The 22,740-nt window shown below is 40.0% G+C and overlaps 1 protein-coding gene across 3 annotated transcripts in view; it reads right to left on the bottom strand.

Annotated features, from left to right (window-relative positions):
• The window catches only part of LOC102914882 (olfactory receptor 5V1-like), a 93,269-nt gene that overhangs the window by 56,999 nt on the left and 13,530 nt on the right, over positions 1-22,740 (bottom strand). The window contains exons 1-2 of one of the 3 annotated variants that reach the window (XR_013042972.1): positions 20,599-20,732; positions 7,823-8,007 (exon numbers count right to left, since the gene is read on the bottom strand). Coding sequence is in view for 1 of the 3 variants with exons in the window: in XM_076546507.1 (XP_076402622.1) it covers positions 20,599-20,736 (138 nt within the window). In the remaining 2 variants the exon portion in view is untranslated. Of the gene's footprint in view, positions 1-7,822; positions 8,008-20,598; positions 20,737-22,740 lie in introns of those variants that run through there. The other 2 variants (XM_076546507.1, XM_076546511.1) reach the window with 2 other exon arrangements.

Raw genomic sequence — 22,740 nt, 5'->3', positions numbered from 1 at the left:
GGGGAAAGGGAAGAAATCATATATTCAGTTTGGCAAAAAATTTGATAAAATTTGAAACAATTCATGAATAAAATGTTCAAAAATGATCAAGGACCTGGCCCTCAATATGAAATGTACAACACTTGCTGTGATATTTATAGCAATTTGCTATGATATTTGCTATTAAAAACTTGTTTTATCATTGGCACTGTGGCTGCATCTGAATCTACTGCTGTTCCAGCTACTAACTGCGTCTCTTCAATCACTGCCCCATTGCTCAGGCCAAAGTCTGGTGGGGCTTTTACATCCCACCAGAACAGCCTCTTGCCACGGGCACCAGATATAGTTATAACTAAATTTCCATCGTTCTGTTTACCAAAAAAGACTTGGGAGTCAGATGCTGGGGTGAAAACCTGCTAGCTCAATGTGGCTGAGAAGCAGCCAGCTGACCTTGCTCTTTAGCCAGCTGCCCAGCAAGAAAGCATCCTTCCACTGCCTCAAACCAATAAAGACAACCACACTCAAAGTCCATCCCTCTCTGTGACTAGTTGCTGTCAACTAGTTGGTGGCTCCTCCTTCTGACCCAAGGTTGATTTTATTTAATTGATGCAATCTCCAGGTTCACAGTGTGATCAAATATCCCAAATATTTCCCCCTTTTTTGTCCAAATAAAAAGGAAAAGTTTTAACTCTAACACAGTAAAACTATATACAATAAGAACAATTATTAGGTAAAATTACACTCACAATGGCAAGTCCATATGTGCTTGGTAACTTTGGAGAAAGTACTCTATTATCTATCCTATCTTGGTGAGTCCAAAGTTTTGTACCTAAATCACATTCTATCATAACTTGTATTACCAACCTAAAAATATCTTTTTAGACCTTAAAACATTTTCTTGGATAACTTAAACTTTTATCTCTCTCAGCCTCTATAAACTTTATACCTCTTTAGTGAGTTTATTTCTTTTTAATTTGGTAACAAAGAAAACAGTAAAACTATATCTATCTACTCTTCAACCCCATCAGAGACCTGAGAAGGATAAAATATTACCTAAGTAAACTCTTAAGTGCAGAACAAGCAACTTCCAAAACTATAGAAATGACAGAGACAGTCACCCACAATTTCTCTTGCAATGTTGGGGTACCCATCTTCAGCCTACTGGCCTAGAACATCTGACAGATTTTTCTGTGAATGAGAAATTTTGAAGGATTGGCCTACCTAGTATTGGCAAAGGTTGGCAGTTAACTTTCTTTGTATCCTGCTTGTCCAATTTGGACAGCATACTATCAGCAGGTGAGGCAAGGGCAGTATCTTGTACAGTGGCTATCTTTGACACACTTGAAGCAAATTCCATATAGAGGTTCTTTGATGCCGATCATCTTCTTCAAAGTAGATTGGTGCTGCCAGTAGATGTGTCTCACAATCATAAAAAACCTTATGCTACTAAAACATCTTAAATGCCATATTCTGTAGATCTTTTAAGTTTTTGAAGACCACCTATCTATTTAAAATATATCTGGTAGACAGACATGGCAGCAGAGACAAACAGACGCAGGTAGGCCCGCGGAGGCGGCCCGCAGAGGTAGATGGGCCCAGCAGCGGTGGCTGACAGGGACATACAGGCCCAGTTGCAGCCAGCAGAGACATACAGGCCCGGTGGCGGCCCCCAGAGGCAGACAGACCCAGCGGCAGCTAACAGGGACATACAGGTGCGGCGGCGGACCGCAGAGGTAGACAGGCCCAGGGACGGAGACAAGCCGACGCAGCTTGGAACAGGGACGCCCCTAACCCCAACACCTGGAGAAGAAGCTATCTCCATGGGTCAGAACCAGAACGAATCTGAACACTCCGTCTGAGGACAACCCAGGGCCCAGCTGCAGATCCTGTGAAACCCAACAACTTGGAGGTGTTGGTGAGACTACCCTGCTCAGCTGAAACCCATCTGGGAGAGGATTCAGATGCCTACAGTTTAAAGTCTGAAGAAACAAGATCAGCTGAGGAGTTGACAAATGAACAAAACGTGACCTGGGAACACAGAAGAAGGCGCTACCCAGACACCAAACCAGATCACCAGAATCATAAGTATATAATTCACCGACTGAAATCAGCTGTCCCTGAAGAAATAGCCCAATAGCACCAATTTAACCAAGAACCCCTACTAAACCAAGACTAAAAATTAGAACAAGAGAGGCACTCTCAGACACAGACACCACCTGCACTGCACAGAGGAAGAGATGAGTAGACACCAGTGCAAAAATACAGGCAACAACATAAAGACCTATATGGCAATATCAGAACCTAGTGATTCTACACCTGCAAGACCTAAACATACCATGACAGAAGAAACAGAAGAAATCAACCCTAAAAATGACTTTAAGAAGATGATAGAGGCCCTTAAAGAAGAAATAAAACATTCCCTCAATGAGGAAATAAAAACTTTCCTTAAAGAGGAAATGAAAAACTACCTTAAAGAGGAAATAAAAACTTTCCTTAAAGAGGAAATGAAAAACTCTCTTAGAGAGGAAATAAAATCTTCCCTTAAAGAGGAAATGAAAAACTCCATTAAAGAGGAAATAAAAAACTCCCTTAAAGAAATAGAAGAAAAAACGAACAAAAAATAGGAAGAAATCAAATCAAGCCAAGAAAAAGCAATTAAACAGATGAAAGAAACATTCCAAGATCTGAAAAATGAATTTGAGACAATAAAGAAAACACATGCTGAGGGAATGCTGGAAATAGAAATCCTGACTAAACGAACAGGAACTACAGAAACAAGCATAACCAACCGATTGCAAGAGATGGAACAGAGAATCTCTGACGCTGAAGACACGATAGAGAAAATAGATTCGTCAGTCAAAGAAAACATTAAAGACAAAAAAGTCGTAACACAAAACGTCCAGGAAATTTGGGACACCATGAAAAGACCAAACCTAAGAATAATAGGGATAGAAGAAGGAGAAGAATACCAACTCAAAGGCACAGAAAATATATTCAACAAAATCATAGAAGAAAACTTTCCTAACCTAAAGAAAGAAATACATATGAAGATACAAGAAGCTTACAGAACACCGAATAGGCTGGATCCAAAAAAAAAAGTCCCCTCACCACATAATAATCAAAACACTAAACACACAGAACAAAGAAAAAGTATTAAGAGCCGCAAAGGAAAAAGAACAAGTAACATATAAAGGCAAACCCATCAGAATAACACCAGACTGCCCAATAGAGACTATGAAAGCTAGAAGATCATGGACAAACCTCATGCAGACACTAAGAGACCACGGATTCCAACCCAGACTATTATACCCAGCAAAACTCTCAATCACCATAGGCAGAGTAAACAAAATATTCCAGGATAAAACCAGATTTAATCAATACCTGTCCACCAACCCAGCCCTACAGAAAGCACTAGAAGGGAAAATTCAACCCAAAGAAGCTAAACACATCCATGAAAAATCAAGCAATTGATAATCCCACACCAACATACACCACAGAAGGACAACACAACACAACCACAAAAAATAACAGGAATTAACAATCACTGGTCATTAATATCCATCAATATCAATGGTCTCAACTCACCTATAAAAAGACACAGGCTAACAGAATGGATAAGAAAACAGGACCCATCCATTTGCTGCATACAAGAAACACACCTTAACTCCAAAGACAGATACTACCTCCGAGTAAAGGGCTGGGAAAAGGTTTTCCAAGCAAATGGACCTAAGAAACAAGCTGGTGTAGCTATCCTAATATCTAATAAAATAGACTTCAAACTAAAATCAATCAAAAGAGACCAGGATGGACATTACATATTCATCACGGGAAAAATCCACCAAGATGAAGTCTCGATTCTAAACATTTATGCTCCAAATACAAAAGCACCCACATTCATAAAAGAAACACTACTAAAGTTTAAAATGCACATCAAACCCCACACATTAATAGTGGGAGATTTTAACACACCACTCTCACCAAAAGATAGATCTACCAGACTGAAACTTAACAAAGAAATAAAGGACCTAACATGTTATGACTCAAATGGACCTAATAGATATCTACAGAATATTCCATCCTAACACAAAAGAATATACCTTCTTCTCAGCACCCCATGGAACCTTCTCAAAAATTGACCACATGTTTGGACACAAAACAAATCTCAACAGATACAAAAAAATTGGAATAACCTCCTGTATCTTATCAGACCACCATGCCTTAAAGTTAGACCTCAATAACAACAAAAATTATAGAAAACCCACAAACTCATGGGAACTGAATAATGCCCACCTGAAACATCAATGGGTCAAGGAAGAAATAAAGACAGAAATTAAAGAGTTCCTAGAATTCAATGAAAATGAAAGTACAACATACCCAAACTTATGGGACACTATGAAAGCAGTGCTAAGAGGAAAATTCATAGCTCTAAATGCACACATAAAGAAGATGGAGCAATCCCATACCAATGAATTAACAGCAACAACTGAAAGCTCTAGAACAAAAAGAAACAAACTCATCCAGGAGAAATAGACGCCAGGAAATAATCAAATTAAGGGCTGAAATCAACGAAATAGAAAACAAGAGAACAATACAAAAAATCAATGAAACAAAGAGTTGGTTCTTTGAAAAAATCAACAAGATAGACAAACCACTAGCCAAATTAACCAAAAGGCAAAGAGAGAGCACCCAAATTCACAAAATCAGAAATGAAAAGGGAGACATAACAACAGACAATGAGGAAATCCAGAGAATCATCAGATCATACTTCAAAAACCTGTACTCCACAAAAATGGAAAACCAGGAAGAAATGGACAATTTTCTGGATAAATACCACATACCAAAATTAAATCAAGACCAGATAAACCATTTAAATAGACCAATAACCCCTAAAGAAATAGAAACAGTCATCAAAAGTCTCCCAACCAAAAAAAGCCCAGGACCAGACAGTTTCAGTGCAGAATTCTACCAGACTTTCAAAGAAGAACTAATACCAATCCTCTTCAAAGTGTTCCACACAATAGAAACAGAAGGAACACTACCAAACTCTTTTTATGAGGCTACAATTACCCTGATACCCAAACCACACAAAGATGCAACAAAGAAAGAGAACTACAGACCAATCTCCCTCATGAACATTGATGCAAAAATACTCAACAAAATATTGGCAAACTGAATCCAAGAATACATCAAAACAATCATCCATCACGACCAAGTAGGATTCATCCCAGGGATGCAAGGATGGTTCAACATACGAAAATCAGTCAATGTAATACACCATATAAACAAACTGAAAGAAAAAAACCACATGATCATCTCCTTAGATGCTGAAAAAGCCTTTGACAAAATCCAACACCCCTTCATGATAAAGGTCTTAGAAAGATTAGGAATACAAGGAACATCTCTAAACATAATAAAAGCAATTTATAGCAAGCCAACAGCAAACATCAAATTAAATGGAGAAAAACTCAAAGCAATACCACTAAATTCAGGAACAAGACAGGGCTGTCCACTCTCCCCATATTTATTCAATATAGTACTAGAAGTTCTAGCTAGAGCAATAAGACAACAAAAGGAGATCAAAGGGATACAAATTGGCAAGGAAGAAGTCAAACTTTCACTATTTGCAGATGATATGATAGTATACATAAGTGACCCCAAAAATTCTACCAGGGAACTCCTACAGCTGATAAACTCCTTCAGTAAAGTGGCAGGATACAAGATCAACTCAAATGATAAAAGGGCTGAGAAAGAAGTCAGAGAAACATCACCCTTTACAATAGCCACAAATAATATAAAATACCTTGGGATAACACTAACTAAACAAGTGAAAGACCTTTTTCATAAGAACTTTAAATCTCTAAAGAAAGAAATTGAAGAAGATATCAGAAAATGGAAGGATCTCCCATGCTCATGGATAGGTAGGATTAACATAGTAAAAATGGCAATCTTACCAAAAGCAATCTACAGATTCAATGCAATCCCCATCAAAATCCCAACACAATTCTTCACAGACTTGGAAAGAAAAATACTCAACTTTATATGGAAAAACAAAAGACCCAGGATAGCTAAAAGAATCCTATACGATAAAGCAACCCTTGGAGGCATCACCATCCCTGATCTCAAACTCTACTATAGAGCTATAGTAATAAAAACAGCTTGGTACTGGTATAAAAACCAACATACAGACCAATGGAATCGAATTGAAGACCCTGACATTAATCCATGCACATATGAACACCTGGTTTTTGACAAAGGAGCCAAAACTATACAATGGAACAAAGAAAGTATCTTCAACAAATGGTGCTGGCATAACTGGATGTCAATATGTAAAAGATTACAAATAGATCCATATCTGTCACCATGCACAAAACTCAAGTCCAAGTGGATCAAAGACCTAAACATAAATCCAGTTACACTAAACTTAATAGAAAAGAAAATAGGAAGCACTCTTGAACGCATTGGCACCGGAGACCATTTCCTAAATAAGACACCAACAGCACAGACCCTGAGCACAACAATTAATAAATGGGACCTCTCGAAACTGAGAAGCTTTTGCAGGACAAAAGACACAGTCAATAAGACAAAAAGACAGCCAACAGATTGGGAAAAGATCTTCACCAACCCCACATCTGACAGAGGATTGATCTCCACAATATATAAAGAACTCAAGAAACTAGACATCAAAGTACTGAACAGTCCAATTGAAAAAATGGGCTAAAGAGCTAAACAGAGAATTCACAAAACAAGAACTACAAATGGCTGAAAGACATTTAAAGAAATGCTCAACATTCTTAATCATCAGAGAAATGCAAATCAAAACGACTCTAAGATACCACCTTACACCTGTCAGAATGGCTACGATCAAAAACACCAATGACAGTCAATGTTGGAGAGGATGTGGAGCAAAGGGAACACTCCTCCACTGTTGGTGGGAATGTAAACTTGTACAACCACTGTGGAAATCAGTATGGCGGTTTCTCAGAAAATTAGGAATCGAACTACCTCAAGACCCAGCCATCCCACTCTTGGGCATATACCCAAGGAATGCTGATTCATACCATAAAGATACATGCTCAACTATTTTCATAGCAGCACTATTTGTAATAGCCAGAACCTGGAAACAACCTAGATGCCCATCAACGGAAGAATGGATGAAAAAAAAAAATGTGGTACATATACACAATGGAGTACTACCAGCAGAGAAAAACAATGAAAGCATGAAATTTGCAGGCAAATGGATGGAACTAGAAAAAATCATCCTGAATGAGGTAACCCAAACCCAGAAAAACAGTTATGGTATGTACTCACTCATTGGTGGATTCTAGATATAAAATAAAGAACAATCAGACCACAATAAATAAATAAATAAATAAATAAATAAATAAATAAATAAATAAATAAATAAATAAAATATATCTGTGTTTAACCTTGAAAACATACCTAACATGACTGGTTTGATTGTTATAGATGACTAACTACTATTGTAGGTAAAATGGTTGCAACAACTCTGGGGAAAGGTGTCCTGACTACCTGGGGAGTCAGGCAACACCTTGAGCTGCTTAGGACAGCTCTGATGACAGCTCTGATGGCTGGAACTGTAAGGAGACAGTTCAGCCCTGCAGGGCAATGTAACCCAGACACCTCAAGCTGCTCAGAACAACAGTTCTGCCCAGAAGGTGTCCTGGACACCTGGAGCTGTTTAGCACAGCTGTGACAGCTGGAACTGCAAAGAAGCAGCCCAACCCTGAAAGGAAAATTTTTTTCTGACTTCTCGGAAGAGTCAGGCCTGGAACTGCTTCAACAGGGAAGGGTATCCTGACTCTTCAGGAAAGTCAAGGTATACCTGGTGTGATGGCAGATGGTCTCCCCGCAGAATATAGCAATCCTACTCCTCTCCTGGAGAGCCTCTACAGCTGAGCTTTGCTCAGCCCTCACTTAGGGGCATTCCTAGCAGAGCTCTGCTTCTCTGGCCTAAGATGTTTCTTCTTTTGCTTCACCACTGCAGAAATGTAGCAATCTCCTCCAACTCTGGGGAAAAAAAAGTGTTACTTATTAGCTTGCTGTTCCACTGAAGGATGTCTCAGCAAAGATCTTCTGTTGAGCTCCTCCTTGCTCTGCTCTTTCAGCTCTTCCTTGTTTTGTCCATGGGGGAAGGGGGGATATGGGACATCTCAGCAAGAATCTTCCCTACCAGTGAATGAAGATCTTCACACCCAAAACTCTTTTGAGAAAGAGATTTATTTGGGAAGGAAGAATCCAGGAGAGTGGCTGCCTCTACCAGTGTGGCGAGAATAGACTTTTTTCTGACTAGGCAGGGTGGTTTACACAGGAAGTCTTGGGGGTGGAGTCAACCCTGGGCCCAAGGTTCTACTATCCTGCTCTGTGGCTGATTGGCTTCACAAGTCAGTTAGCCAGGGGCAGAGATGGCTCTGATCGGACTGAGCCAAACTGTGTTTCTCTCTACCCTGATCTGAGCCATCTTTCCCTAGTTCTGGGCTCCAGGGTCATGGTGGGTTTCTTTAGCCCCTTTTACCTACAGCATTTCTTAATTTTCCTAAATACTTTGTAATAGTAGCTTTCAAGAACTAGAACTTTATATTTTTTAATGAGCTGTATAGGTGTAATACCTTAAACAAGAGTAGAAACATATATACAGTATGTTGTAACAAAAATAACCTTAAATTTGTATCAATATATAAAAATCTATACCAATGTAAAAAATTTGAGACTAGTAGTTCCTTTTCAGGATTCAATAATCTATCCTTTTATCATCTCATTTCTATATCCTCCCTTTTCTTTCTTTTCATCCACCATCCCCCCACCCTTTTTTTCAACACTAGATAGAAAAGAAAGAAGGATAGAGGAAATAAAAGAAGATCCCTACATCTAACCTCTTGCTTATCCCTAACCATGATCAATATCAACTTGCAACCAACCCCCTAAATGACAACAAATATCCATAAACCATCAAATGACAAAAAAATCATCCACCCCACCTCCCAGGAATATGGGTTTCATGTTCTTAAAACTTATTCCTGTTGTCTGTGAATGAGAGCATCTTTAGAGAACCCTGAGAAAATTGGGATAATGGTAAAGTCCTCAGAAAGATAGCTTTATCATTTGTTGGCTAGTCTCTGTGTGATGGGAAAGTACAGGGCTTGACTGAAGTCCTTGCTGGAGTAGTCTGTGAGACTGAACCATCTTAGATAGCCACTTTGCAGTTTTCCTGAGGAGTTAGCAGTTCAAAGCTGATCTTTGGGTGGTGTTTGTCAACTCAGTGGCATAACCACAATCCAGATGAATGTATCATTGAAGGACCCCATTACCTTCTTGGAGACATTTTAAATGCCATATTCATATTTCCAAAAAGTTAAAGGACCAAAATCTATTAAGTACATCTGGGAAACATAAACTTAGTTTCTAGTTACCTGTTTCAGACTCAAACTTGAAAACATGTACAGGAAGTAGATGAAGCTTATTTCTAGAATTAGTTAGTACTCTGTATGACTGCTACTATCCCAAAAGAAAATCTGTGTATACATATAGTCTTAGAGTTTTTGAGATAATATTTATGCCATAAGAAAAGTTTCAAAACTCAAATAGGCCTGCATCAATTGCATGCAGTGGTAAGTGACTGGTCTTCCACCTGGACAGCCCCCCTAGGACCCTCCCCCACCTATCACAGCCCCATGCCAGCCAGCAGACAAGAGAACTACAGGTAGTTCTCTCCATAACCAACCCCCATTTAACCCTGTAATCTACAAGTCCTACTTGAGCCCCCCAAACTCAACCATCCCCCATGGAATCAGTGGTCCCTGGAGACACAAACACCTCCTGCATTGATTGCATAATGTGGTAAGTGATGAGTCTCCCACCTGGACAGCCCCTCTATGCCCCACTCCTATTGCAACCTTATTAGCTGGCCAGAAGTCAAGGGACTTGTAGGCAGACCTCTCCACTGCAATCTACAGGTCCCACTCTGCCCCTCAACCCCAACCATCCCCCACAGCATCATTGGCTCCTAGAGACACAGACAAGACTTGCACCAATTGGACCAAGAGCAGCTCCCAGAGACATAGACACTGCCTGCACCAATGGTAAGAAGAGTAGCTTCCACCTGACCCCAGGCACAGACACAACTTGCAAAGATTGGACAAAGAACCTCACTTGGAAACAGAGGCATTATCTGCACCAATTGGAGGAAGAGCGACCCAGAGGCACAGACACCACCTGCTGGTGGGTAGACCCCAGTGCAAGAACACACCAAACAACATAAAGAACAATATGGCACCACCAGAACCTAGCAGTTCTACGACAGCAAAACCTGAACAGCCCAATGCAGAAGCAAAAGAAAACAACCTTAAACATAACTTTATGAAGATTATAGAGGCCCTTAGAGATGAAATAAAAAATACCCTTAAAGAAATCAAGGAAAAGACAAACAAAAAACTGGAAGAAATTAATAAAGCCCTTAAAGAGAGCCAAGAAAAAAACAATCAAACAGAGGAAGGAAACAGTTTAAGACTTGAAAATTGAAATAGAAGGGATAAAGAAAACACAAACTGAGGGAATTACAGAAATGGAAAATCTGGATAAATGAACAGGAACTACAGATGCAAAAATCACCAAAAGAATGCAGGAGATGGAAGAAAGAATCTCTGATGTTGAAGATATGATAGAAAAATATATATATTCATCAGTCAAAGAAAACATTAAAGCCAAGAAAACCATAACACAAAATGTCTGAAAAATTTGGGAAACCATGAAAACACCAAACCTAAGAATAATGGAGATAGAAGAAGAAGAATATCAGCTCAAAGGCACAGAAAATATATTCAACAAAATCATAGAAGAAAATTTTCCCAACCTAAAGAAGGAAATGCCTATGAAGATAGAAGAAGCTTACAGAACACCAAATAGAATGTACTCCAAAAAAAAAAAAAAAAACTCCTTGCCACATAATAACCAAAACACTAAGCATACACAATAAAGAAAGAATATTAAGAGCTGCAAAGGAAAAGGCCAAGTAACATACAAAAGCAGACCCATCAGAATAACACCTGACTTCACAATGGAGACCCTGAAAGCCAGAAAGTCCTGGACAGATGTTATACAGACACTAAGAAACCATGGCTGCCAACCCAGACTATTATACCCAGCAAAACTTTCAATCACCCTAGATGGAGAAAACAAGATATTCCATAACAAAACCAGATTTAAATAATACCTATCCAGAAACTCAGCACTACAGAAAGTACTAGAAGGAAAACCACAATCCAAGGACTTTAGCTGCACCCACAAAAACACAGGCAATAGATATTCTCACACCAGCAAATCCCAAAGATGAAAAACACACACATACTAACATCAACATGAAAACAAAAACAAAAAATAACAAAAAGTAACAAACAATGGTCATTAATATCCCTTAGTGTCAATGGACTCAATTTGCTAATAAACAGACACAGGTGTAGATGTAACCAACCATCTTATTAAAATAAAAAACACAGAACCAATGTAAAAGAGAAAGCTGAGAGGTCAGAGCTCAGAGCTAAAATCTTACCTCCTGCAGTGCTCCTAGCTTCCTGAAAGAGAGCTACTTCCTGTGTGTCTGTCTTTAAATAGTCTTTCTGTTCTGCCTTTTCATTGGTTGTAAACCCAAACACATGACTGCCTCATCACTGCCTGTAAGTACTGCCCTCCAGGTCTTAAAGGCGTATGTCTCCAATGCTGGCTGTATCCCTGAACACACAGAGATCTACCTAGCTCTTCTACAAAGTGCTGGGATTAAAAATGTGTGCCACCACTGCCACACTCTTGCTATGGCTCTAATAGCTCTGACCCCAGGGCAACTTTATTTATTAACATACAATGAAAATCACATTTCAGTACAAATAAAATACCACCATATTTCCCCTTTTCTATTTTAATAAAAAGAAAAAAGGCAAAAGGTTATAACAAAAGAAAAACTATATACAAAAGTACAATAACTATATACAATATATACAAGTAACAAATACCTAAACGATGTCTAGTCCATTTGTATTTGACAAATCAGAGAAAATAATCCCCTTATCTATCCTATTTTGGTAAGTCCAAAATGTATCTAATTCACTTTCTATCCTAATTAACCTTCAACTATAACTAACTAACCTTCAACTCCCTCAGAGACCCAAGAAGGAAATAATATTAGCTAACAAAAATAAAAACAGAAAGTGCATGCAAGCAACTTCCAAAAAATTTGTGAGTTGGCAGAAACAGCCAGCTGCCTGGACAGTCATCTGAGGTTTCGCTGCAGTGTTGGGGCATCATCTTCAGCCTATAGGCTTGGCGTATCTGGCAGACTCATTTGTGAAGTAGGATGTACACAAGGTCAACAGTTCAATCTCACATTGGGTGAGAGCAGTCCATGTACCAGAAACACCTGAATTCCACTAGTGTCGTGTCATGATTCAGGATTTTAAATTCTGGAAATTGTTGATGGTTTTTGAATTCAGCTGTCCATTCTTCTTGGCTGTGTATATATGGATTCATCTCAGCATCCCCTTCTTCTCCACATCCCTCTATTAAATGCCAGTCTACTATTGAGATGTGTGAGCTTTCAGCTGCTGTTCCATTGCACAACAGAAGCCATCGGCCTACTGCCTGTTCAGCTGCCTTCGAAGAAAAGGGCACTGTACCTTTTCCAGATTGCGAAGGCCACTTCAGGGATGGTGCCATATTGTCCTGGCCTCAGAAGATGCCTTTTGATAAAGCCATAATCACACTTGTTTTGGCAACAATCAGTAGTCCTTTGTTTCGTGTCCTGTCTGTCCATTTTATCCTGTTGATTCGAGGATACTTTGTTGTCCAGTGGCTAACTTTTGCCACAATGAAAGTTAACTCCATATGCAGTTTCTTCAATGCCCATATTTTCTCTGAAGTAGATTGGTACTGCCAGGAGCCGACATGTCTCAAAAAAGAAAAATTTCTAAGTTATTAAAACATTTTAAATGCCATATTCTGTAGATCTCTGAAGGGTTTGAAGATGACCTGTCTAAAATATATCTGCTCAATTTTTAAAACATATATAATATGACTACAAGTTCTATTGTAATGTCTAACTACTAACTTTCATTTCTTTATATCCTAATAGTTGGTAATAATAACATTCAAGGATCAGAAAATTGCATTACATTGTTAAATGAACAGTATAAATACAATTAGAAATATATATATAGCATTTTCTAACAATATCAATTTCAAATTTGTATACAATATAAAAACAATCCAATCCAATGTAAAGTATTTAAAACTAGTAATTGTCTTTTTCTTTTCTTTTCTTTTCTTTTCTTTTCTTTTCCTTTCTTTTCTTTTCTTTTTAAACAAGAACCTTAAATCTAATCTCCTTTGCTTAGCCTTTTTCCTAACCCTTGACAACAACTTGTAACCGACCCCCCTAAACAATGAAAATTATCCCAGACCCAAAATCCATTAAAAAGACCAAAAAACCACCCGCCCCACACCACCTCTTTGGGAATGTGGGCGTCGTATTCTTAAAATTGCTTCCTGCTGGGTATGAGCGAAGTTATCTTTATCCTTATCATGCAATAATAATTAGATTGAGCCAGGTGGGGATGGCACACACCTTTAGTCTGAGTACTCAGGAGTCAGAGGCAGGCAGATCTCTGTGAGTTTGAAGCCAGCCTGGTCTACAAAGCGAGTTCCAGGACAGGTAGAGCTATGCACAGAGAAGCTGTGTCTCAAAAACCAACATAAATAACAACAACAATAATAATAATTTGAGGTTGATTTTTAGATATCCTGCAACCAAAGTTGATGGTGTCTTCATCAATAGAGTCTTACCATTTAGCCATGGTGGGGCAACCAAGAACAACACTAATAGCATGTGTTGCTTTATGTGCTTTTTGGGGGAGATTTCCCATGCCTGGCACTTAGACTTCCATTCACTAACACATTGCGTCTGGGAGCAATATTGCCCAACTATCCAAAATATATCTTATCAAACTCCTTTTTAAAACATAATTTTACAAACTTTATTTTAAAGTTTAGCAAACAGGACTGGAGAGATGGCTCAGTGGTTAAGAGCACTGACTGCTCTTCCAGTGGACCCTGGTTCAATTCCCAGCACCCACATGGAAACTCACAACTGTTTGTAATTCCAGTTCCAGGGGACCCAGCACCCATGTCAAATCACCAATGCACATAAAATAAAAATAAATAAAATTTTTAAAATTAGCAAATAAGTAAAAACATCACACACTGAAATTAATCAGACCTAAAGTATACAACTTAATGAGCTTATATACAACTAGAATTGGCATTCAACATGGAAGCTGTGAAGATTAACATTAAACTCTACACTTTCAATGTGGAATATATATCATGCACTTGACCACCACTAAAATAAAAAAAAATCCCTGACAGAATTAGAACTAGAAAAACAATTAGTTTTTATTTTTTATATTAAATATTTTAATTAGCTTACAAACTAACTTTAGCTTGTAAATTAAATATATAATATATATTAAAATATTTAATATAAAATACTCGTGATTTCCATAAGGCTTCTTGGTACATCCTTTTAGGTAACCCACCACCTACATCCTGCTCTCTTTCCTCCCTCTTCCCCATCCCCATTTATACCTCTAACCCAGAGCAACCCCCCAATCCTGGTTCTTCCATGTCACCTGTGTTCTACTGTCCCCTCTAGTTATATTTTTACTTATGTTTCAAGATTTGAGGTTTCTATGTTTCCTTTCTAAAACCCTTCATTTTGGTTTAGCTTTCTCCCTCCCTCATTTCCCCATTTTTCACCCCCCATGTCTGAACATCTCTACCCATAGTTATCCCCCTCCATTCTTTCATTTTCCTGGGTTTTACTATATCCCCTCTTGGAATAGGTCCATGCCCAGTGTCTTGTTTCTAATTACACGTCTTCCTCATCTACTCCAAGCTAAACATGCAAGAGACTCAAAGGTAGGATCCACACATGAGAGACAACATGCTGCATTGGTCTTTCTGAGCCTGGATGCCTCACTCGGTATAAATTTTGCAATTCTCTCCATTTACCTGCAAATTTCACGGTGACATTTTCTTTTCAGTTGAGTACTAGTCCTTAATGTGTACATACCCACATTTTCCTTATCAGTTTCTCAGTTGATGGACATCTAAGTGTATTTCATTTTCTAACTGTTATGAATAAAGCAGCAGTGAACACAGATGCTCAAATATCGCTGGATAGAAAATATAGCTGGATTATATGGTGGGTCTATTTCGAGGTTTGTTTGTTTTTTTTAAGAACCCTCCATAGTATTTCCAAGGTGGCTGTATAGTGTATACTCCCACCAACAGTGTAGATGAGCAAATCAAATTCAAGAACACGTTAAGATCACATACCATGAAACTCAGTTTTTTTCCAAAGGATTCAAAGTTGGTTCAACATACACAAATCAGTATGTGTAATTCAGTACATATAGACAGAAGCCAGATGTCATCTAAATCAAAGCAAAAAAGGCCCTCAACAAAATTCAGCACTCCTTTCGTAATAATAAAAAAAAATCCTGCAGAAATTATAAAGAGAAGGAATAGCTGTGTGCAATATAATAAAAACCATGTATGACACACCAATAGCCAACATTACTCTAAGTGGGAAAGAACTTAAAACATTTCCTCAAGTTCTGGAATGAAACAAACAATCTCACTTTCTCTACTCTTTGTCTTATTTCATTTTTTAATTTTTGAGAACTGCATGCATGAATGCTGTACTTACATCATTTCCACCCATCTCTCTCCTCCCAGCAACTACTCCCATGCGTACGCACACGGAGAGAGAGAGAGAGAGAGAGAGAGAGAGAGAGAGAGAGAGAGAGAGAGAGAGAGAGAGAATCCCTCTCAATTTCAGGAGCTCTTATTTAATCCCACCTCTCCAGCATTTTCTATAGAGTGCTCAGTCTTAACTTTATGTTAGTGTCCATAGAACAACCAGGTGGCCACTAGATGAAGCTCTAGGATTTTTTTTCCTTTTTTTTTAATTAAGAGATTTTCTATTCATTTTACATACCAACTACAGATTCCCCTGTCCTCCCTCCTCCCATCCCTCAGCCCTCCCTCCAAAGCCACCCCACATCCCCACATCCCCACATCCCCACATCCCCACATCCCCCAAATCAAGGTCTCCCATGGGGTGTCAGCAGAGCCCGGCACACTGAGCCTAGGCAGGTCCAAGCCCCTTCCCACTGCACCAAGGCTGCACAAGGCATCACACCACAGGCACCGGATTCCTGAAGCCTGCCCATACACCAGGGATGGATCCCGACCTCCCTGCCTGGGTACCCCCAAACAGTTTGAGCCAAACAACCTTCTTCAGTATCCAGAGGGCCCCTTGCCACATAATAATCAAACCACTAAACATACAGAATAATGAAAAAATATTAAGAGTTGCAAAGGAAAAAGGCCAAGCAACATATAAAGGCAGACCCATAAGAATAATACTTGACTTCTCAATGGAAACTCTAAAAGCCAGAAGGTCCTGGACAGACGTTATGCAGTCACTAAGAGACTATGGATGACGGCCCAGACTATTATAACCAGCAAAACTCTCAATCAACATAGACGGAGTAAACAAAATATTCCATGATAAAACCAGATTTAAACAATATCTCTCCACAGATTCAGGCTTACAGAAAGCACTTGAAGGAAAAATCCAACCTAAGGAAGTTAGATACACCCAGGAGCTCATCTTTAATCCCATCTCTCCAGCTTTTTTTCTACAGTGCTTAGTTTAGGTTAGTTTTCATAAAATAACCAGGTGGCCACTAGATGGAGCTCTAGGATTTTCTAGATTTTCTAGGATTTTCTAAGACAAAGACTAGGATGTTGTATTGAGCTTGCTATTTTTTCCTCTAGCCCTCCAGTCTGGTCTTTCTGGCTTTGTGGGGAGGGAGGGCTCCTCCCGATTTTTAAAGACCTTGAAACTTGTACCTAGTAAAGTAGAAAAGGCAGTCTAGGGTTTCCAATACAATTTTTGAATTTTTCTCTGACATCTATAGATACACACGGCTTATAAAATGCACAGCCAAGATAACTCAGTCTTCTTAACTCTCAGGATCCAGCTCTGCATACTTGAAAATGATTCCACGAACTTAGACTAAAGGAGAGCATGATTTTCAGAAGCTCCCTGTGTTAGACTCCATGCTTGTTATAGTTAACACTAATAACAGCCTTTTATAAAATAATAATAGAGCAGTTACTAGTCTCAATTGGTCCTTCTCATTGTGATTTCCTATATCAGTGGCCTGATAAGAATACCTGAGTCCTATCTCATCAGATCCAAAGGAAACTTCATTTCACCAAATTCCATAAGACAGAGGAACAAATGGCTCTCCGAAGTGCCCGGTAGCATAGTAAAGCACAGGCTGGCCTCCAGGTTCCCTCAGTATCACAAGTACCTGCTACACACTTCAAAGTCCATGCTAGCACCCTAGCTCTTCCCACCTCCTCCTCTACCCTAAACTTCCCCAGTTCATAGGCTTCATCCCCCCAGCTACTCATTCTCCTTATAACCCTGCTATTTCAGTTATGCTCCTCTCTCTGTCTCCCTCCTCCCCCTCTCTCTGCTCTCCCATGTTCTCTCTCTGCTCCTGCTCCTCTTCTGCTTCAGTCTGCTGGCCATGTTCATAGACTACTTTCTCCTTCTGCTCTGGACTCTTGCAGATGCCTCTGGCTCTTCTCTCTCTCACACACATCCAGAATAAAAACCTTCCCCTTATCCATACCATGAAGTGGTCATGCCATCAGTTTATACACAACTAAGACACAAAAATGGAGCCTGGACAGACTGTAACTGGATTACAGTAGACCTCTTAAGTGTATGACCAGTGATTAGTATGATACACTCCTGGTCAGGTAAGGTCAAAAGTCCCAGTGAGCCCTTTGAATTCATTCATGTATGTAGCACACTTGGCAATCTAGTTTATGTTGTATTTGGAACAGACCAGATATGAGGAAGAGGATTGTTATAGTTGGAATGAGAAATGACCTCCATAGACACACATATTTGAACACTTGGTCCCTGATGTTTACAAGTAACTCTAAAGGAAAAAATATGCATGGATGGGAAACCACTGGAACCACAAATGCAAGAGAGTAAGTTGTACAGAGGAGGAAACAATGTATAACCAGCTTTCGAGTGAACTATTTTCTTCTCAGGACCAATCCCTGAGTTTAGCATTTGCTATCCTTTCATGTAGCACTTATATTTGACATATACTACGCATTAGGGTATTTATTAACACACAGTTCTGCCTCCCCAGATATGGTGGCAGTTCCTAAAGGACTAAGACCTCATTTCTCCAGACCTAAAATAGTATCAAACATGAAACAGACGCTCAGAAAATGACTGAGGCAGAGGCATGAGAACAAGAGTTTGAGGACACCCTGGGATATAAATAGATCAGACCTTACCCAGAAAGGGGAGAATATTTATCAAAATAGCAAATATTCAAAGAGCAAAGAATTTATCTTATAATAGTCACTCTGCCTTCCTTGCTTAAACACAGTAGTTACCATTTACTGGTCATCTCCTGTGTGGCAAGTGATGTCCTAAAGCTTACACACAGATGACTTATCTCATTGACTTGGACTGGGTTTGAATCAGGTAGAAGCCTCACTATGAGGGGGAAAAAAAGAGTTCTTCCCACTCTTCACCCTGATGGGATTGGAGCAAAGGAGATGCAGGGAATGCAAAGGGTCATGTATTAACATAACCCAGGATGGTGCTGTAGGCATGTTCTGAAAGGAGTGGGCTCCCTCTGAAATAAGTACTTACAGAGAAAACAAGGATTCCCTGAGAATCTCTGGTTGGTAGTGAAGTGCACAGTATTCAGGATTGAGTGGGATAATGATACAATCTGTAATGTGGGGTGAGTGTGTGTGTGTGTGTGTGTGTGTGTGTGTGTGTGTGTGTGTTTGAGATGCCCATGTGACAGCTAAGTAGAAATGTCCTAGAGGTAGCTGACCAAATGGAATTTCAATTAGCAAACATTGTGGAATTGCGGAATTGTGTGAGTATGGGTTCAACAAGAAACATAATCTGGGCTCTTCCCCCAAGCCACCTATCGCTTCCTCTATTTCTTATTCCCAAATCTCAGCTGTTCCAACTTTTAAGACAGGCCACTTTTTTACTGTTGCACTGAACTGAAATGATTAAATATATATGAATTTTATTATGCTGGCACGTGCCTGATATCTGCTGATAGAAGGCATGAAGGGGTTATATCTGAGTACAGTTTTGGTTCCGAAATATCCAGAAAATTCCATCTTTAAAAAAACTAGAAGATGAAAGCAGAAGTGGGTAATTCTTTAAGTCTGTTTCTCTCACTCCATCTACTGACTGTATAGGTTATAGCACTATATTGGAAGGGACAGAAGTGGGGGTAAGACTGTAAAATGTAGTGTTAGGGGTTCATTGTGTTATTCATTTCATCTGTGTCGAATATAAAATGTGTAGCATGAATCTTAAAAGGTCTTATTAATTAAATCAAACCTGAGGCCAGTTATTGGGGTGAATGCTGGAAGATCAGAGAAACAGAACAAGCCACAGCTACCTCACCTCGCCAGTTCCTCAGCTGATCCGGTTTCCTCAGACTGGAAGCCTCTGTGTCCTCATCCAAATGGCTCTCAGCTGAACTGCTTCTCGAAAGCCTGAAGCTTATCCACCTAAAAGCTTCTAGTTCCTGGTCTTCACGCCTTATACACCTTTCTGCTTTCTACCATCACTCCCTGGGATTAAAGGCTCACTTTCTGGGATTAAAGGCTTGAGTCACCATGCTTGGCTGTATCCTTGAACACACAGAGATCCAGGTAGATCTCTGCCTCTGGAATGCTAGGATTAAAGGCATGTGCTACCACTGCCTATCCTCTATGTTTAATATTGTGGCTGTTCTGTTCTCTGACCCCAGATAAGTTAATTAGCATGCACAGTATTTCGGGGAACACAATACCACCACAAAAATGAGCCAGTAACATATAGGTATTAAAGGGTTCTTGGAGTTGGCACAGAACACACCCAGACACCAAATTCTCAGCACAAAGACTTATTGACCCCAGAAGGACAAGTGGGCTGCCTCTGGATTGGGAAAAACAGCAGCAGGTGGCGCTGCAGGTGTGATTGTTAAGGAGCAAATGGGGGGGGAGTCTTTGCTAGGATGAGTTAATTAGTTCTGACTGGACATGTTGGTCGGTGTACCCAGATAAGGAATTTGATAACTGGACATGGTGGTCAGACTCAGGAATGAGGAAGTGGCCAAATAAGTGAGTCAAGTGGTTTAGCAAACTGTGTGTGTTGGGGTGAGGGGGTGTGTGTGGAGGGGGACAAGACTTGCCGGCACCATGTTTGGACCTGTTAGAGCCATTCATTCCCACTTGTTTTGTTTTATTATTGGGTTGCTGGGTATGTAAGCATCATTCTTCCAGCAACTTCTTGCTGATCAGGGGCAAAGATCAAAGAAAAGAGTTATTAGTTTAAAGGGATTGAAGGTGGGGCTAGTGAGGGAGGAGGTAGGGAGAGTAAGAGACTCAATAGGGAAGTACAAACAGCAATTGCCTCATACAGGTCACCTGGTTCAGAGAAGGACATTTGCAGATGCCAGAAATCCTCCTGGAGATCCTCATGGAACTGTCCCCATCTCCAGATAAGATGTTCATGGGCCAAATGAGGAAATGATGTCATCTTTGGAAATGAGTAGTTGATAATACCTGAGGAGGAGCCATTAAAAGTTTGGTTATTTGTCTGTTGAATTTGTTTGGTCAAGAAAGAGGAAGACAGTAAAGGATTAGAGAGGCAGAAAATAACTGAATAATAATGGTGACAAGTGGGCCCATCAAAGGCCAGACCCACTCCATTAGGGAGGACTAGAACCAGCTTGTAGAGCTAGAGTCAGTGAAGGAAGTTCCTCTCAGCAGCCCCTCAGAAAGGCGCGTTAGTTTATAAATATTTTATTCTGCCAATCTTGATTCATTGATGTAATAGCAACATTCTTCCCTGAGGAACAGGAAAGTTCCCCCTCTTTCTGCTATCAAGAGATCTAGGGCTTGGCATTTCCAGAGAGATACTCAGGACAGAGAGGTAAGCTGTCATTGGAGAGAGGCCAGAGACTCAACCATTGAGTCCAAAAAGAATTGTAACTTGGCCTTGAAGTCCTAAACTGTGAGGACAGCCCCGGGCCACCTGTTTCACTTAAGGAAGAGGTCAGACTCACACCTGTAATGAGTCTTTTTTTGTACCACCAACTCCCCAGTAATGACATAGAGACTTATTACTAATTATAAATGTGCAGCCTTAGCTTAGATTTGTTCCTAACTAGTTCATATAACTTAAATAAACTCATATGTTTCATCTACATTCGTCCACGAGGCTCATTACCTCATCTCCATATTGCCCATCCTGCTTCCTCTGTGTCTGGCTGGCAACTCTGCCTTTCTTCTTCCCAGAGTTATCTCTCTGTCCAGAAGTCCCACCAACACTCTCCTGTCTAGCTATTAGCCATTTAGCTTTTTATTACACCAATCACAGCAACACATCGTCACACAGCGTACAAATATCCCACAACACACACACACACACACACACACACACACACACACACACACACACCATAATAGGTAAGAAGGCAGCCTGAGGAGATGAGTTCTTGAGAGGAGCCAGAAAAATTCAGGTTAGCTATATATAAGGTCAATAGAAGGATGATTGCCACAAGAAAACAGGGTCCAGACCATTACACAAGAACAGCCTTTCCTGGGGTGCCTAAGTAGGCTCTGTAACTGAGACATTTGGGGAGCAGGGATGATTGGGGAAGCTTTTGACAAATGGTGAAAGAGATAATAGGGAACAAGTCTTTGGGGTTGGTGTGGAGAGATTGAGAGAAACCTCCTCTGGGTTTCCAAATGAGAGCTTGGATGGTTGTGGATAAGGAGTCAGTAGTGGGTGGTGGGGATTGGTAACTGAGGCATCTCTAGTGAGAGGGACTAAGGCTAGAGGAGGGGGTTGAAGATAGGCACAAAGAAAGTGGTGGGAACATCGAAGGAAGGATCAGCACAGTTGGGAAGGAGAAGGGTTTGTTGAATGACCTCAACCTGAGTGAGGGTCAGGCCATGGGAGTGTGGGTATCAAAGAGGAGGGAGCTGAGGTAGGTTTGGTTTACTTAAGTCTAGTAATTGGATGTGTGGGGTTTGTTCAGAGTGCTTGATGTCCAAGGACACCTGGACAGCCAAAGTAGTTAGGGGAACCAGTTGTCAGTGAACATTACTTATGGCCATAGGTGTCCAAGATTTAAAGGGGTTAACTTGCTTTCCATTATAAAAAGCATTTTGGACCCCAGTGGCCCGGGTCCTGTGGGTTTTTGATGTATATTTGGAGGGTGTTGACCTTGGTGGTTTGGAGGAGTATGAGTCACAATGACTATCTAGTGCCATCTGCCCATTGAATGTTGTCAGTACTTACCCAGTGGATTTTGCAGGCCCCCTATATTTGGGAAGAGTATGGCACTTTGGAAGGAATTGACCAAAGGTAAAGCAGGCAAAAGGTAATTGATTGTGGTTTGCTAAACAGTGGAACTAAATAGTAATTGTGGTAGGAGCTTTGCAGGAAGCCATACTGATAACCTGGGTAAAGTCTTTTGGGTTATGGGGGTTTCCCTAAACTAAAAATGCTAGACATACTGGCAGTTACGTGGGTAGAAGATAAGCAGGAGTGAGAAGTGG

The sequence above is a fragment of the Peromyscus maniculatus genome, chromosome 1 (assembly GCF_049852395.1).
Source record: "Peromyscus maniculatus bairdii isolate BWxNUB_F1_BW_parent chromosome 1, HU_Pman_BW_mat_3.1, whole genome shotgun sequence".
Classification (NCBI taxonomy): domain Eukaryota; kingdom Metazoa; phylum Chordata; class Mammalia; order Rodentia; family Cricetidae; genus Peromyscus; species Peromyscus maniculatus.
The sequence above is the reverse complement of the archived record's forward strand: the minus strand, read 5'-3'. Positions and strand labels throughout refer to the sequence as shown.